The 18,894-nt window shown below is 36.1% G+C and overlaps 1 protein-coding gene and 1 non-coding gene across 5 annotated transcripts in view; one reads left to right on the top strand and one right to left on the bottom strand.

The window, feature by feature from the left end:
- Nucleotides 1-18,894, top strand: part of DOP1A (DOP1 leucine zipper like protein A) — a 97,251-nt gene that overhangs the window by 17,958 nt on the left and 60,399 nt on the right. For all 4 annotated transcript variants that reach the window (XM_075554829.1, XM_075554830.1, XM_075554827.1 and 1 more), the window contains 4 exons: nt 1,737-1,918; nt 7,476-7,646; nt 11,429-11,618; nt 14,738-14,836. In XM_075554829.1, the coding sequence (XP_075410944.1) occupies nt 1,737-1,918; nt 7,476-7,646; nt 11,429-11,618; nt 14,738-14,836 (642 nt within the window). The remainder of the gene's footprint in view (nt 1-1,736; nt 1,919-7,475; nt 7,647-11,428; nt 11,619-14,737; nt 14,837-18,894) is intronic.
- LOC142453972 (U7 small nuclear RNA) lies at nt 18,451-18,512 on the bottom strand. The gene has a single exon (XR_012785518.1). It is a non-coding gene; the product is annotated as a U7 small nuclear RNA (small nuclear RNA).

The raw sequence follows: 18,894 nt of genomic DNA, 5'->3' as shown, positions 1-18,894 counted from the left end.
AAGTAATATAAGACACTGTCTTATTTTCGGGGAAGCAGGGTAATTAAAATGTTTATTGTTAATATAGTAACTGTTAATTTTCACTTTATTTACACAAGTTTTCCAATTCAGAAATCTTTTAAGAAAATGGTGTTTTTATTTTTCCCTCTTTTTTGGGGGGGATACAGGTGGGGGGCTTATAAATTCTTTTATTGAAACATGTATTATGTATAATTAAACTTCATCCTTCAGAAGTACTTACAGCAATGATTATATTTTTCTAAAAAGTATGTGTAGATACTGACTCTTTGCTACTATTTCTAAAATTCACATGAAAGATCTAGAAATCTCTAAAGACTTGTAGTTGGAAGAACATTGAAAATGCTTTATGTCAGTGAACATCAGAGATTTCACTATGTAATGAACAGAATTTAGTGCTGGATCTTTTGCCAGTACTTTGGCAGGCTGTTTTATGTATCTCAAGATTAGTACTTCTCTTTTGTAAAGCAGAGGAGTTGGAGTGTATTTTTCTTTAATATTTTACATTCATTCTGAAATTTTATTTTGGCTTTATGCTATTCTGTTAAGACTTTAATACATTCTAGCTTCATATGGAACAACCACATTTATACAATTATATATTCTTACAAAAACTAAAATAGCAAAATGTCCTTTGGCTTATTTGCAAGATAGAATTTTGTTAAGTAAACTAATGGCCTCTCACATAATTCACAACACAGAACTTCATGAAAAATGTTATATCTTGAATCATGTCTCTAAATAAATAAATATTGTGGTTGAATAAAGAAAATACATATATAGTGTGAAATTGGGAAATTATATTTGCTTGAAGAGAAAAAAAGAACAGAAAAGATAGGGAAAACAGTATTTATCATAATTTTTTCATGATATAGATGTTTTATTGATATTTGTGTACAAACTCAAGTATTCATTTAGCAGCATTGAGTATTTGAGTAATTATAATTTCATGTAAATTCTCACAAACATTAGAATTAGTTTTCTATGCCTGATTTTTACAACAGGGATTCTTCCTTTTCTAATTATTTAACAGGGCTTCAAAAAGTTTGTGGAAAAATGGAATGAAAAGATAATGGATGTTTTCCACAAGCTGTTTGAAGTTCTTCATATATCTGTGGTCTGGCGACTTTTCCTTATGTATTTCAAAAAAAGATAGCAAAATATGCAGATGTTATTATGCTAATCCATTTATCTTATCAGATTTATTTTTAAAACAAATTAATTATTTTTAAAATTGTCGATTTTAATGTCTAATGTGTTCAGTGTGCAAACTGATAAATGTGATCAGCAGAAAGTTCTTTAGAGGCCTCTACAAATTTTATAATGTAGCCAAAATTACAATGATAAATTGTGAGTGCTACATAGAAAATAAAATAAGGGTCTACATTTGACCTCCTTCCTGGGGGGACAGACCACAGAAAAGTGGGTGAAGGGAGACGTCGGACAGGGCAAGATATGACAAAATTATAATTTATAAATTATCAAGGGTTCATGAGGGAGGGGGGAACGGCGAGGGAGGGGAAAAAATGAGGACCCGATGCCAAAGGCTTAAATGGAGAGCAAATGTTTTGAGAATGATGAGGACAATGAATGTACAAATGTGCTTTACACAACTTATGTACGTATGATTGAGATAAGAGTTGTATGAACCCCTAATAAAACGAAAAAAAATCAATATATATTTTTTATCTCGGCTGTCTTAAAATATTTTCTTCAAGGTTCTACAGAATAATGCAAAGTACCAGGTAGTACCCAAAAAGCTGACCATCGGAAAACGCCTAGCTCAATGTCTACATCCAGCATTACCTGGTGGGGTTCACCGGAAGGCACTTGAAACATATGAAATTATCTTTAAAATCATTGGACCTAAGCGACTTGCCAAAGATCTTTTTTTATATAGGTAAGAATAATTTTATGTATTTACATGTAGTATAAATATATCTTGGATATTTTTGGAATTTTAGAGTAAAACTAAAAATGAGTTAAAAAATTAAGACATAACTTATATTTCAGTAAAATTATCTTTTGATGTTCCTTGTATAAAGTAATATTATTCAGAATTGTTGAGATTATAGGACATTCTACCTTTTTAAGATTGAGAACTTATCAGTGAAAAAAATGGAATACAAAAACATAGAATACCTTGATCTCCAAAGCAGCATTGAAAGACTTTTTTGTGCCTTTTGTGACCCTGCAGCCTCCTTTCTCAGTATCTTTTGCTAGCCTTCCCTCCTTCCCCTGAACTCAGCATGCAGAGGTTGTTAGGCCTTATCAAGAGTTTCCTGATACAGTGGTTAAACACAGATGGTGGAATCACAGCACTTACCTTACCACTAGCTGGCTGTGTAATTTTGAATCTTTTTCTTTCTTTCTTTTTATAATCTTTGCATTCTTAACTTCAAAATGAGAAAAAGACTAATGAGATTATCAACACACTAGCATTATTAAAAGAATTAAAAGAGCTAATATGTATTTAAATTTCACATAATAGTACATAGCATATATGTTCCCCTAAAATTATTTTCTTATACACATTCTAAATGTATCTTCTTCTCTTTACCTCCATGAGAAACATCTCATCTAATTAGGCATGATCCCTAGCCTGAGTTTTGTGATCGACTCCCTCATGTTCACCTAACATTTATGTTCCCTCAAATAAGAGGGATTCTACTCTTTGAGGAAAAATTCTATTATCTATTAATCCCATTTTTCATTATCTTTTGGATCCCCTTTATACTCTATTTTCTACTCTAAATCTAAAACCCACAGCCATCGAGTCATTTTCAACTCATAGTGACCCTCTAGTAGAATTGAACCTGAGTTTCCCGGGACTGTAAACCAGCGGTTCTCCACCTTCCTCATGCCACGACCCTTTCATACAGGTCCTCATGTTGTGCTGACCTCCAACCATCAATTGATTTTTGTTGCTACTTCATAACTGTAATCTTACTACTGTTATGAATTATAATGTAAATATCTAATATGCAGGATGTTTTCATTGTTATAAATAGAACATAATTAAATCATAGTGATTACTCACAAAAACAATATGTAATTATATATTGTGAAATATTTATTTCTAATTACAAAGAAATGAAATTTTGTCTTGAAGCATGGTGTAGCATGGGTAACAAGTCTTCAAGCCAAGTGCTCGGATGTGGGCGTATCTGCATGTGGGCCTAGAGATGATAGAGGAGCCGTGTCTCGGTTCCTAAGACCAATGGAAATTTGTGTTTTCCGTTGGTCTTATGTACCCCTGTGAAAGGGCCATTCGACCCCCAAAGGGATCGTGACCCACAGGTTAAGAACCACTGTGTAAATCCTTCCGGGAGCATACAGCCTAGTCTTTGTCCTGGAAAGCAGCGGTAGGTTTAATTGCCAGTCTTTTGCTTAGCAACAGAAGAATTCACTGCACCATGGGTTCCTGCTGTTCTCCATACACTTAAGCTTTTCCACAGATCACATTTATCACGTCATTCCTGATAAAAACCCTCCAATGACTTCTTCCAGTCACACTTAAAAGAAAAATTCAGTCTTAGTCATGGGTTTTTAGGCTTCATGTAGTCTAGCCCTGATTTTTTTTTCTTTCACACCTGACATTATACTTAACTACATATACACACATTTGCCATCCTTCACGAGGGCTGAGTCTTAGTCATAACTGCTGTCTAGGACAGTGCCTGGCACAGTACAGGTAAGAACTCGAAACCAAACTCATTGCCATGGAGACGATGTTGACTCACAGTGACTCTGTAAGACAGGGTAGAACTTCCTCCTGTGAGTTTCCCAGATTAAAAAGGTCTCTTTTTCTCCAGCAGAGCAGCTGGTGGTTTTGAACTGCTGACCCTGTGATTAGCAGCCAAACACATATCTTGCAGGGTCTAGCCCTGATTTTGTCAGTGACCTCTTCCCCTACTGCTCCTTCCCTCACCCACCTGATTTGCTTCACTGTCCTCACACAGGTTTCTTTGTTGTTCTTCCCTAATGCCTTTGCTCTGTAACATTTAGATGTAAGCCTCTGATCAAATATTCACTCCTCAGCAAAGATTTCCCCACTTCCTTTACATGTTTGTTTTGAGTGTTCTGCAGTTTAAACCTCTGGTGGTACAGTAGTTATGAACTTTGCAGCTAACTGGAAGATTGGCAATTAAAACCCACCAGTAGCATTGCAGGAGAAAGTTGTCTTGATTCCATAAAGATTTATAGCTATGGAAATCCTATAGGATAGTTTTACTCTCTTCTGTAGGATCACTGCTAGTCAGAATCGATTTAATAGCAATGTGTTTGGGTATTAACTTTACTTCCTGTTTAGAGGTAGGTTTTCTTTCCCACTGAGACCGATTGTGATTTGAAGGACTGTTAAAATCTATTTTTAGTGCCGTTGATCAATTCTGAATATTTTAAACCATTATCTCTTCACATTGCTTTTCTCATCTTAAAGCTATGAGTCAACGTATATAAGTCTTCTCATTCGGATCTTTCTCTCAATGTATTTTCCATATTGTTCAGCATTTTGTCTCTTCGTGCTTTGATTCTGGGTAATTTCCTCTAACCTGTCTTTCAGGTCACCGATTTTGTCTGTCTTTTTAAAAATCACTTTACATTTTAAAACGTGTTGACATATTATACAGTAAAATTAATGAAACATAATTGTTACGTTTGAGTTTTGACAAATGTCATCAGTTGTGTGTAGTCACTACTCAAAACAAGATGTAAGAATTTTTGTTATTCCAGAAAAGTCCCTCCTTCCCTGTACGGTCAAGATCCCCACCCCAGGCCATAGTGTTTTCCCCTCTAGTTTGTGATTCCCCTTTTTACTCTAGTAATGTTATCATGAACAAGAAGTTCTTTATATTACGCTTTGAGAAGGTTCTTAATTTTAATAGAATCAACCGATTAGCTTTTTCTATTCTGACTGCTCCTCATGTGTTTCTTAGAAAATCTGCCTGGTATGTGTTGCTAGAACATAGAAATGCAATTATTGTTCTTTGTTTGCTTTATAGCTAGACATTTTATTAACTTCTTAATGGCTTTTTGATTGTTTGAGAATTTCTATGTATGTAGTCATATCATCTTTGAATACTGTCATCTTTATTTCTTTGCCAATTTTAATATACTCTGGGCTTGTTTAGGGTTTTGTTTTGCCTTATTGCACTGGCTAGTACCTATAATACAGTGCTGACAGAAATAGTGACAGTGAATATCTTTGTCTTGTTCCCAACCTCAAGTAGAAAATTTTTCAATAATTTTTATAGGTAATAAACTTTTCATTTATCCTTTATTTATAATTTACTCATCACTTGTAATTCTTTTAAAATCACTGAATTTATTTACTTGTTTTAAGGTTGTTAGTTTTTAACAAAACAACCTTATGCTAATCAGAGAGCTCCTATTATTTTATATTTTATGTCAGATTTTATAAACAAAGCATAAAACAAACTGGGAGTTGTTCCTTCTTTGCTAGTCACTGGAAGAGTTTATATAACCTTAATTTAATTTCTCCTGTATGTAGTTGGACAGTTTCCCCATTGAATTCATCTGGAATTTCTCTTCTGTAAAAATGTCCTAGCAATGACACTTCTGAGGCAGAGGTCAGGGGAGTCTAGGTGCCCACCCTCCCAACAGTTTCATCAATTCTAACACCAACTGCTCCTCCCACCACACTCCTTCGCTGGTTTTAATAAGTCACTGCAATGGCCACACAGACCTGACAGACCATATTCATAGTTATGAGGTTACAATTCCATTTCAGACACACGCAGGATACAGGTTTTCAATCTGGACAGCCTCTTCTAGTCATGCCTGAAGTAGCCTCTCTCTCCCTTGGCCTTTTAGGTCTCTTGGGCTGAAGAAAGAAGAGGCTGTTTGTTCCCATAAAGATTTACAGCCAGAGAAACCCTATATAGTATCATGATGAGTTGGAATTGACTAAGTCGTGGTGGGTTTTGTTTTGTTTTTTTTTCTTGGTAGGAGATTTCCTGTTTGTTTATTTTAATAAATTCCTTGTATCGTGGTAAGAAATTCACTTTCTATCCTTAGCTTTCTAAGGGTTTTCATTATGAAACTATTAAATTTGTCAAATTCCTTTTCTGCTTCAATTAAAATAAATTCTGTTAATGTGGCTTATTATGTTTCTTGATTTTCTTCTGTTGTTCCACATGTCAACCTGCAATAATTCCTGCTTAGTCTTGGATATGTATTGGGTAAAAAATTGCTTTTGTTAATTTTTGATTTTGTTATTGAAAACTGGGAATTTGAATAGTATGATGTAATAACCCTAGAAATCAAATTCTTCTCCTTCACTAGTGTTTGCTTGCTTTGTGTGTCAGTGTTCAGATTGTTGAACTCTGCAGTACTTTGTTCATTTAGTCACTTCTCTTTATTCTGTTTGCAAATACTGACGACCTGGTTGTATAAACACTGGGGACTCTATTCCCTGGTTTGTTCTGCTTTGTTTTGATGGGAATTTTCTTGATTGCCAGGGCTGTGACCTGCACATTAGTGCCTTGGTGCTAGGGCACTTCTAGGTTTACCGGAGCCTAGGGAAAAGCCCATGTAAAGGTGTTGGGTGTTCTCCGATATTTTCTGAGCAAGATTCTTCCTGGGAATGCTGGTGGCTTCCTTGGTTCTCCAGAATACCCATTCTCTTGAGTGCCATAATCTCCCAAAGAACTCTCCCAGTTTTCTCTTCCCCACTCTTAAGTTGAAGTCTCAATCACTGTCCTTCGCCCTAGGTGGGCCTGCATGAGCACCGAGGTAGGCCAAATTGAAATGGGCTTCATTCCTTCAGGTAGGCTCCTTGGTGAAGTAGAATGGAAAAAAAACAAAGGTTTGACACTGCCTTTGTTGTTATTTTGAATTGGTGTTTGCTTAATTGTTTTGACAGGTTTCCAGAATTTTTTATTAAGTTGTTCGTGTTTGTGCATGTGTGTGTATGTCTCTCTGTGTGAGGATGAGAGCATATACGAGCTCCCACCAAACTGCTATCAAGTCTGTTCTGACTCATAGAGACCCTATAGGAAAGAGTAGAATTCCCCCTGTGGGTTTCTGATACTGTATCTTTTTACAGGATAATAATCCTCATCTTTCTCATGTGGAACAGCCAGCACTGCCATTTTGGCCCTCCTCTGCGATGCTATTTTTCAAAATGATGATTACAAGGCAGGCAGAAAATTGAGGGTTATTGGGTTTTTATTTTTTTGGTAAGGGGCTGGCTATCTGTTCAAGAATTGTGCTATGTGAAGACCTCATTAAACAGCCAGGCCTGTTGACTATTAAGCTTAAGTGAGAGCCCAGTGTTGTTGTATTAATAGATTTAGAAGTTATGAATATACCAATTATAATCTTAAATGAATATGTATACCTCACTTTTTAATCAAAAAAAATTCATATATGCCTTTAGTTTAATATGAGTTACAGTTTTGTAGTTATGCTCTTCCATTTTTCTTTTTAAATAGTTCTGGATTATTTCCTCTTCTTGCAAATGCTGCTATGTCTGTGAAACCAACATTGCTAGGTTTGTATGAGATCTATTACCTGCCTTTGGGTAAAACACTGAAGCCAGGCCTACAGGGATTGCTGACTGGCATCCTTCCGGGCTTAGAAGAAGGATCAGAATATTATGAAAGGTAAGATGATGCTAGTTAGTGGCGCAGCTAAGTAATTCAAGCTAAGTAAGTGGATTTGTTTAGCACGCATCTTTAAATCAATTGTTTTTAGCATTACCAAAGTGAATATGTCATCTGAAGATGTGTAGAGCAATAAAAATTCATGAGATAGTGTGTGCAGCCTGTGCTCAGTATAGGAAACATAGCTAGGCGGTAAATGCATAGACTTGGGAATTAGGAGGCCTGTGTTCATATCCTATATCTACTAACTGTGTGAGATTAGACAAGCTTTGTCATTTTCTTAAAATTACCTCATTTCCTCATGTACAAAATAAGCATAATGCCAATTCAGTGTGTTAATATAAAAATGAAATAACTTACTCTAGTGCCTAGCATAGAAAAGTCACTCAAGAGAGAGTGGCTCTGTTTAAAATAATGGACCAGTAAGACCTTTAGATGAATGAAAACAATGACATGTGTGTACTATAATGATTATAAATACTTTAGGACTAGGTTAAGTTGTAGGAACCCTAATAGCTTAGTGGGTTACACATTGTGTAACTGTAAAGTGAGCAGTTGAAAACCACCAGCTGCTCCTTAGGAGAAAAATGAGGCTTTCCATTCCTATAAAGATGATTTAGTCTCAAACCCACTGGGGCAGTTATGCTCTGCCCTATATTAATTTGATGGCAGTGAAGTTAATTATTTTAACCATGTCATTACTTGTTGACATGTTTCTTTTGATATTATAATATTTATTCAAAGAAAATGACTTGATCTGCTTTGAGCCTTTTGTTATTTAATTATATTTATTTGATAAATTAACAGTTATAGATAGTACATGATGGCATTCAGTGGCTTTAATATATTTTTACTATATGAGGGAGGTACCCCCCAAAATAGGAAAAATAGCTCCACTGGTGGAGCTGTGATCATATGCATTTTCCCTGCTAGACAAGCATTGAACAACTTGCCCTGAGTTAGTGCATCCAGCGGCATCGCCTGGAAGGTTCTCTCTGGTTACAGTGAATTCTTTCTTAAAATCAGTTTCATTCCAACCTCTTTTTTTTGTGATGGTTGATTGAAGAGAACAGTGGATCAGCTGTCAAATTTGGTTTCCTGCTTGGGAAAAAATTGCACAGAACTATTGTGATGTTGAACCTTTTCAAAAAAAGGTGAATTGTCAATTGATGACAAACCTCATTCAGGACATCTGTCAACTTCTTGAACAGATGAAAATGTCAACAAAATGTGCCCTTGTGCTTGAAGACCAATGACTACGGACCCTTGAAGAGATGGGGAAGTTAGCTGGAATATCTTGGGAGTGCAGTTCAGCAAATTTTAGTGGAAGATTTGGGAATGAAAAGGTCACTGCAAAATTTGTGCCCCAGCATCTGACTGACAAGCAAAAAGTGCCTCTAGTGGAAACATGCCATGCTTTTGAAAGAACGACCCTGAAGTGACCCGGATTTACACACACACACACACACACACACACACACACACACACCCCCCGCCAAGGTCATTACTGGTGAGGGAACATGGTGTTATTCTTATGACCCCAAAAGCAGACATCAGTCAAGCCAGTGGAAGGATGCCATCGTCACCTTGCCCCCAAAGATCGTCAGGTGAAATCACAGATCAAGATGATGCTAATTTTTTTTTTTATGTGAGGGGGATAGTGCATTTGGAGTTCATTCCACCAGGTCAAACTGTTAATCAAGCTTTCTATTTAGAGGTTCTGAAAATATTGTATAACAGTGTGTGACAAAATAGACCTATTTTGTGGCAGACGGGGCACTGGTTTTGCCACCACAACAATGCACCTGCTCACACAGCCATCTTGGTGCACCAGTTTTGGGTATAAAACACAACATGTGCTCTTGCCCCATGCACTTACTCACGTAACTTCACTCTGTGCCACTTATTTGTTTCCTCGGATGACAATTTGATGACATAGAAGAGGTGAAGGAAAAAACAAGGGAGGGTGCAGTCAGCCATCGAAACAGATGAGTTTGAGAAATGTTTCCAAGAATGGAACTGCAGATTTGATAAATGTATTAAGTGTAATGGAGAGTACTTTGAAGGTGATAAGGTGGTTTTGCAAAAAAATTAAAATACATAGCTTTGGAAAAAAATTCCGTTTTGGGGGGTATCCTTGTAGTCTTGGAAAGAAATGAAGTGGCAAGCTCTCTTTGTGAGTAAACCTAATGATTTAAATTAAAAGAATTCTGGTGTATTTTTCATTTACTCTAATTATATCAGCCGATCCCATAATTCAGTAAAGATCTTATCCTGGAAATATTTCTCTGCTTTGAGAGAAAATATTCTTTTCCCCACAGTGTATAATTTGTCTTTGTTAACTAGACCTTTTTACTTTTTTGTATATAATTTTTGAACATTAATATTAGATTATTTTGTTTAGTTTATAAATCTGTTATGTTTCAAATTGCCTTGAGGAGAACATGGAATCAATACCACTTGATAATACTTATCAGTTAAAAATTTGGCATAGAAATTAATAATGATTTTGATGACTATTGTATCTATGTGATTTATTTGACAATTTACTAGTTATATGCATATTCTATAAAAATATCTTGTTGTACGTGTTGTTCTTTTAATGTGTAAATGAGTTGAGGCCAGAAGGTGTTTCAGTGTTAGTATGAATTCTTATAGCAGTAGAACTTACAAAATTATCATGATCCTGACTCTACTACAGTGTAGTACATTTTTATGTATAATATCTAATACTGAACAGATAATATTGAAACATGAAAATTAGTCTTTAAATTTACTCCTTAATAAAGCAATCATGTGTTCTTAATTTTGGTATAGGCCTAATTTATTAAAATTATCATAGATTATATAGTGTATGATGTTACTAATAAGAAATAAACATTTATTAAAGTACTTGGATTTTTTTAGGAAAACTCAGATGTATTGTAGTATAGGAGGAGTATTAACTGTAATATGTCTTATTAATTGAGGACTTCAAGAACCCAGTGAGGTGGAGAGGGCTAGTGTTGTTTTTATGGTTATTTTTCATTTTTTAGAGGAGAGAACTATGGAAAGACTAAATGACTTTGTGAGGTTTTAATGAAATATTCCGAACTTGATCTCTCTGGACTTTGATATCCATTGCAATGGGGCCACTTCCATGGGTCAGCAAGTCCATCCTCCCCTATTAAGTGCCCAGAGGCACCCCACTCGGCAAGCTAATCTCCTGCACAGAAGAACTTTACTTGTTCCATAGCCTGGGAAATCCATCATTCTGTTCCATTCTCTGGTTCCTAGTTCTGCTGCTGCTCTTTGCTGTCTTCTGGAGCCAGGAGGTTCCTTGCACAGGAATCTTGGATCTAGAGGACCTGCTCCACTCCTGGCTTTTGCTGGTATTGAGATTGAGATCCTGCTCTTGCTTTTGAGAGAGCTCATTTTGTACACAGTGGGATGGCACTCCAGAGAATCCTATTCTCAGTTACTCACATGGAAATCTTACCAGTGTCTTCCTCCACCCTCTTACCAGGAACATGCAGGGAAAGGTGGTTTGATGGGAGGTAGACTTGGGCTGAAAAATTCACGACCTTTGCAGCCTTTCCTAAAGTCGCATGGCTAGGAAATGGTGGACCGAGTACTTAAATCCAGTCATCCCCAAATAAAGCATGTCAATTTTCCAGTAAGTTACACTTATTTCCAAGCAGATCTTGGATGCTTTTTAAAATTCTGGCCAAGAATGATGATTGGTTGGTATATAAGAATGTGAAACTAAGTGTTTCCTTTCTCATTATTTTGTGTTGTACTAGAACAAACACATTGTTGGAAAAGGTTGCTGCTGCAGTGGACCAGTCGGCATTCTACAGTGCTCTCTGGGGGAGTCTTCTCACCAGCCCTGCAGTGCGTTTACCTGGAATCACCTATGTTCTGTCACATTTGAATAGGAAACTTTCCATGGAAGACCAACTGTATATAATTGGCAGTGATATTGAACTAATGGTAAGTTTAGTTGCTCATTGTGTAAATATTTCGATAGAGCCAGCCACTATTGCAGACATAATGAGACTAGGAGGATAGAGCTGTGAGCAAAGTTTCTGATTCCATAGAGCTTAATACAGATTAAACTAGTCAGTAATTATTGTTTTTAAAAGTTAAAAAAATTTTTCATAGAAGGGGAATTGATATTTACATTTGCATTATCTGTTAGTCAAATGAGGCACCCTGGTCGAGTAGTGGTTACGCATAGGGCTGCGACCCAGATGGTAGTTAATTTGAAACCACCAGGAGCTCCAAGGGAGAAAGACTGGACTTTCTCCTCCGGTAAACAGTTACAGACTTAGAAACCCCCATGGGGTCGCTATGAGTCAGCACCGACTCCATGACTCTGAGTTTGGTTTGATTGGAGTATCATTGAGGCACACATGCTAATGCTGGTTCACTGACACACAATTTTCCAAGTGTTTCATTTCCTCTATACAGGGTCACTGGGAGTTTAAATTGATGCCATAGCAGTGGATTTGTTTTTATTTTTATTTTCTTGTTTCTTAATCGTTTTATTAGGGGGGTCATACAGTTCTTATCACAGTTCATAGTATATCAATTGTGTTGAGCCCATTTGTTCATTCATTGCCCTCATCATTCTCAAAACATCTCTCCATCCAAGCCCCTGGCATCAGCTCCTCGTTTTTTCTTCTCCCTCCCCTCACTCCCTCCCTCATGAACCCTAGATAATTTACAAATTATTATTTTGTCATATCTTGCCCTGTCCGACGTCTCCCTCCACCCACTTTTCTGTTGTCCGTCCCCCAGGGAGGGGTCACATGTAGATCCTTATACTTGTTTGCTCTTTCCACTCCACCCTCCTAGTATCGCCACTCACACCACTGGTAAGGAAGGGATCATCTGCCCTGGATTCCCTTTGTTTCCAGTTCCTAACTGTATCAGTGTACATCCTCTGGTCAAGCCACATTTGTAAGGTAGAATTGGGATCATGATAGTGGGGGGGGGGGAAGCATTTTGGAACTAGAGGAAAGTTGTATGTTTCATCGTTGCTACATTGCACTCTGACTGGCTTGTCTCCTCCCCGTCGCCATTCCGTAAGGGGATGTCCAGTGGCCTACAAATGGGCTTTGGGTCTCCACTCCACATCACGCCCTCATTCACAATATGATTTTTTGTTCTGATGATACCTGATCCCTGATTCCTTTGACACCTCAAGATCGCACAGGCTGGAGTGCTGCTTCCATGTGGGTTTTATTGCTTTTGAGCTAGATGGCCACTTGTTTATCTTCAAGCCTCTAAAAGCTCAGATGCTGTATCTTTTGATAGCCAGGCACCATCAGCTTTCTTCACCACATTTGCTTATGCACCCATTTATTTTCAGCGATCATATCATGGAGGTGAGCATACAATAATAGGGTTTTTTGTTCTTTGATGCCCGATAACTGATCCCTTCGGCACATGGAAATCACGCAGGCTGGTGTGCTTCTTCCATGTGGGCTTTGTTGCTTCTGAGCGAGATGGCCGCTTGTTTACCTATTTTTGTTTTGTTATGCATTGTATGAGGGCTCCAACTATTGGCATTCTCATCAAAACTTATTGTCTTGTTTAAATCAAAATGTTATTGCAATATGATCCTGATCTTCATTTATTTAGTGATTAATAATGTGCATCGTTCCATGTGCTTATTGGTCATTCATATATCTTCTTTGGAGAAATGTCTATTCAAATCCTTCGCTTATTAAGGAAATAAAGATTTACTTTGTATTGAGTTGTAAGTGTTCTGTATCTATTCTGGATATGTCTTTCATCAAATGTATGATTTTCAAATATTTCCCTCCATTCTGTAGTTGTTGTTTCACTTTCTGCAAAGTGTCTTTTGAAGCACAAAAGCTTAACATTTAAGCAAGTCCAGTTCAGGTGTTTTATTTCTTTTGTAGCTTGTGCTGCTAGTGTTTCTTTGTTAAATATAATTGTCTAATCCCAGATCAAGAAGTTTCACACCTGTTTTTTTTTCTAGTATGTTGAATTTTATGAGAAACTGCTAAACTATTTTCAAAGTGGCTATACCATTTATTTATGCAGATTCTTAAATGTACTTGTAACATGTATCCTTTTTATAGCAATGAAATATTTAAAACTTTTTAATTTCTTTAAAAAGTAAACGACATACTGGGAAAAATATATGTAACACAAAATAGTCAAAAGACTGATCTATCTGATATTCAAAGAACTATATAGTAAATCCATAAATCCATATTAACAATCTAGCACAAAAATTAGTTTGAATAAATGATTAACAGGAAATTAAAAATACAGGCATATAATAAAATTTTCAACATTATTCACGTGAGAAAAAATTTTTAGTGGCAAAAATTTAATCAAAATATTATGAAACAAGGTGTTACACATTGCTAATGGGAATATAGATTGATACAATCTTATTAGAAAGCAGTATTTAAATTGCAAATAGTGAAAACAGTACTTAAATTGTAATGAGATTTACTCACATGACCTGACAATTTTACTTCTTGAGATTTATCCTACAGATATACATATATCTAACATATATTTATATCATATTTATAAATAAAGTTTTATTTATAATAGTGAATGTTTGAGAACATTATAAATGTCCATCAGGAGGCATAGAGTAAAATTACAATGGGATCTCTATAAAATTAATTACTTCGGAATAAAGGTTTATATAGTGAAAGGAAATTCTCCAAAATATAATGTAAAATTTTTGTTAAAAGGTGTGCATTTGCTAAATTAAAAAAATTAAAAGCAAAGTGTAGAGCAGTACGTTCAATATGCCTTTATGAGAAAGAAAGGATTTGGAACATATAAATGGTATATTTTTAATTTATTTATAGAAAATTCATTCATATAAAATATTCACTAGTGATACTGGTGGTTAGGATATGGAGATGGGCGAGAATGTTTTCACTTTAGTAATTGTGAAATTTGAACCATCTTAATATATTTGGCGAGTGACATCATTATGGATATGTTTGATTATTGATATTATTTGGAATTATGGAGAAAGTGTGGAATTGTTATATTTGCATGTTAAAATTTCCTCTGTGGAACGGATGGTAAAGGCTCTCTAATTTCAGGTAGAAGCAGTAAGTACTTCAGTGCAGGACTCAAGTGTCCTTGTCCAGAGAAGCACACTGGACCTCATCCTCTTCTGTTTTCCATTCCACATGAGTCAGGTAAGCAGTCGTGATGATGCCAGCAGAAAGGAAGGTTTGGAAAGTCATGGAATCATGATGTATGCAGAGGCTTCAAAAAGTTCACAGAAAAATTTCAATTTTTTAGATTTTATTTTTCCAAGAATATTTGAAACCTCTTCTATCCTTACTTCTTAATGGCATGTGTAAGATTCTTTTTCTTTCTTTTTTAAAGAAGTGGAATTTATGAAAAAGTTGAAGGAAATAAAAGGTTTATTGATTTGAATAAGAATATAGTAATTGAAAATGATTATTTTTCACCTTTAGTAGAAGAAAATTATGAAACTTGACTATACAGAGCAAAAAATAGTGTTAAGTCTGTTAGCCATCATCTGTCCTGATCTTATCTTATGATGTGTTATGTTGATGATTGTTGGAAATGTGTCCGATCCATAGCCAAATTGATTGCCAAATACTTAGTCACCATGAAAATCTCTAGTGCTTTTATTACGTAAAAGAACAACTGATTTGACAGCACATTCCTGGAACTTAATTTAATTAGCTTTCTCATTATCTAAAGAAGTGACCTTGACCATAAATTCCTTTGGAGTGCTGAACCTTCAATGAAGAGTACTTTAGAGTACCAGCATGGTGATATTCAGAGTGGTAGAAACAAATATTTAATGAGTAATCGGATACATAACATTTACACTTTGAAATAGTAAGTTTTCTTTTTAAAAAGGAATTGTCAGAAAAGACTAGTCCTTCAGTTTATAGATTACCATAGTAAATGTTTATAATGATACAGAATTTTCAGTTTTTCTATATTTTACTTGTCTAAAACTTAATTATTTTTAAAATTTTATTTATTTATTTAATCATTTTATTAGGGGCTCATACAACTCTTATGACAATCCATACATCCATCAATTGTGTAAAGCACATTTTTACATTCATTGCCCTCATCATTCTCAAAACATTTGCTCTCCACTTAAGCCCCTGGCATCAGTTCCTCATTTTTTCTCCTCCCTCCCTACTCTCCCCTCCCTCGTGAACCCTTGATAATTTACGAATTATTATTTTCTCATACCTTTGCCCTGTCCAACATCTCCCTTCAACCACTTTTCTGTTGTCCGTCCCCCAGGGATGCCCTTTCCACCCCAAACCCCCTCCACCCTCCTAGTATCGCCACTCACACTGGTCCTGAAAGGATCATCTGCCCTGGATTCCCTGTGTTTCCAGTTCTTACCTGTACCAGTGTACATCCTCCGGTCTAGCCAGATTTGTAAGGTAGAATTGGAATCATGATAGTGGGCGGGGATGAAGCATTTAAGAACTAGAAGAAAGTTGAATGTTTCATCGTTGCTACATCATACCCTGACTGGCTCGTCTCCTCTCCTCCCCGCTACCCTTCCGTAAGGGGATGTCCAGTTGCGTACAGATGGGCTTTGGGTCTCCACTCTGCACTCTCCCTCATTCACAATAATACATATTTTTGTTGTTTGATGCCTGATAACATCCCTTTGGTACCTCAAGATCATGCAGGCTGGTATGCTTCTTCCATGTGGGCTTTGTTGCTTCTGAGCTAGATGGACACTTGTTTACCTTCAAGCTTTTAAGACCCCAGATGCTGTATCTTTTGATAGCCGAGCACCATCAGCTTTCCTCACCACATTTGCTTATTCCCATGCTTTGTCTTCAGCGGTTGTGTCAGGAAGGTAAGCATCATAGAATGCCAGTTTAATAGAAGAAAGTATTCTTGCATTGAGGGAGTACTTGAGTGGAGGCCCAATGTCCATTTGCTACCTTAATACTAAACCTATAAATATATGCACATAGATCTATTTCCACATCCTCATATATAAATATATTTACGTATGTACATGCCTTTATTTAGACCTTTATAAACGTCCTTTGCCTCCTAGCTCTTTCTATTTCCTTTGATATTACTCTTTTCCCACTATCATGCTCAGTCTTCATTTGGGTTTCAGTAATTCCTCTTGGTTACATTACCCTTGATCATGCCCTACCAGACCTCTTACACCTTCCTTGCCACCGATTTAGATCACTTGTTGTTCCCTTTTCCCTGGGTTTGTTACCACCACTACTTTTCCCCCCAACCTCCCCTTCTCCCATGTCCCCCCAGAACTGTCGGTCTGTTGTTTTCTCCTCCAGATTGTTCATCCAGCCTATCTTATTTAGACAGACCTGCAGATACAATAACATGCACAAAAACAAGACAGAGCAAAACCAAGCAACAAAATATAACAGCAACAACAAGCCAATGACAAAAAAAAAACAAAAAAAACCCCAACAAAACAAAACAAGAATAAAAGCTTGTTAGTTCAAGGACTGTTTTTAGCCTTACTGAGTGTTTTATAGTTGAGTCTGTTGGGGTACCAAGCCCTGATCCTGTCTATTTTTGGTATTCTCTCTTGGGACTTCGTTACTCTGTTCTGCTTGCTATTCTGTTGCACCCCCTTAGTCTTTTACCTTGTTGTGGTGGGATCAGATCATGCGGAATTCCCACAGTGCCTCCAGTGTTGTCCCCTGTAGGGTTATGGGTTGTCATGTCTCATAGTGGGGCCGACCCGATGGTCTTCTCTGTGGATTGGCTGCTCTGTGCGGAAATATCATCCTCAAGGCTTGGTGGGCTAAGATGTGCTCTCCTCTTCCTCTAAAGCTTAATTATTAATAATTTAAGTTTTATACTTTGCTGCCTAAGCTGTACCTAGTTGGAACTTAAACCATTCTCACTTTCTAGAGAACTATCTAGAGAACTTAAGCCACTCCCAGATTCTAGACTTTCTAGAGAATGTTCTTTAATACAAAATATTGACAAATAATACTTTCTTAAAAATTGGTTCCATTATTAATAACTCCTCATAATCTGTTTCATTAAAAGTCTTGTATTTGGTTTGGATCCTTTACTCATACATGATTTTGCAACATTATGATTGGTTATTTGGAAAATATTGGTTTATTGACTTATATAGATTATTCAGACATTGATACATTTCATTACATAGTATTAACCAATTATATTTATTATTATTTCCACTAATCTCTTCTGTAAAGTATTTTTAGGAGCAGAAATCTCTCAGACTCAATATTGGGAAGCTTTCAAGCAAACATAATTTACATAAATATAATTTCAAATCAAATACAATGTTTTAACTTTAAATGATTAATGTTGTTTTCCTTGAAGTGACACTCTCACTTTATTTTTTTTGAGAAAGTTTCCACCAAGTACCCAAGTATAAATAATCCTCATTTGTCTGTCATGCTTTCAGATAAAAATGGTATTATCTAATAAGAAAAAGTGTGATAATTCAGTTCACATGCAAACGGTTATGTAAGTGCTCTGTCTTGAGACAGCCATCATATTTCAGTAAATACCAGAAATGCTTAAGTGTACTTACCAGTTTATTACATGAACTACTAGAAAGACTGGTACTTAAGGCAAGTATTAAATAAAGTAAATCTTTATAGTTTCATAGCATTCTTAAGTAAATTCATATTTCCCCGTTTTTTAACTGCAACTACATGATCAGTATTTTAACCATGGAATGACATGTACAGTGGATACCACTACTGTGCTACCATTTTTATTTTTATTTATTTCTTTATTGTTAAATAGATGTTTTACTGGTGTGTGGGGCTTTTCCGGGAAAACCAGAAAACCTGCTAGACAAATTCTAAAAGAGCTGTAACACTATGTGCTACCATTTTTAATGGTAAAGAGCCATCAGTTTTACCCACCATTGCTTTTGTTTATCAGAACAAATGTGAACACGACAAATAAAAACAAAAAGGCAAAATAGTTTTTGCATATTATTATAAAAATAATCTTATTTCGTGGACCTTCTCCTGAAAATGTCTTGGAGTATTGCTTAGATAATAGACGTACCACCCCATTTTCAGGGAGAAAAAAAACTGGTGTCACCTTGGCAATGAAGAACTTTGTGCTAGACTCCATCATGTGGCTTTTGCAGCCCTCTGGGACTGCCCCAGCTCCTGTCAGGGTGATATCTCACTCCTTTGAAAATCAGTGTCTGAGATTTATACCAGGTCTCTGGGTTTACATGAATGAATGTAAT

Source organism: Tenrec ecaudatus, chromosome 7 (genome assembly GCF_050624435.1).
Source record: "Tenrec ecaudatus isolate mTenEca1 chromosome 7, mTenEca1.hap1, whole genome shotgun sequence".
NCBI lineage: Eukaryota > Metazoa > Chordata > Mammalia > Afrosoricida > Tenrecidae > Tenrec > Tenrec ecaudatus.
The sequence above is the reverse complement of the archived record's forward strand: the minus strand, read 5'-3'. Positions and strand labels throughout refer to the sequence as shown.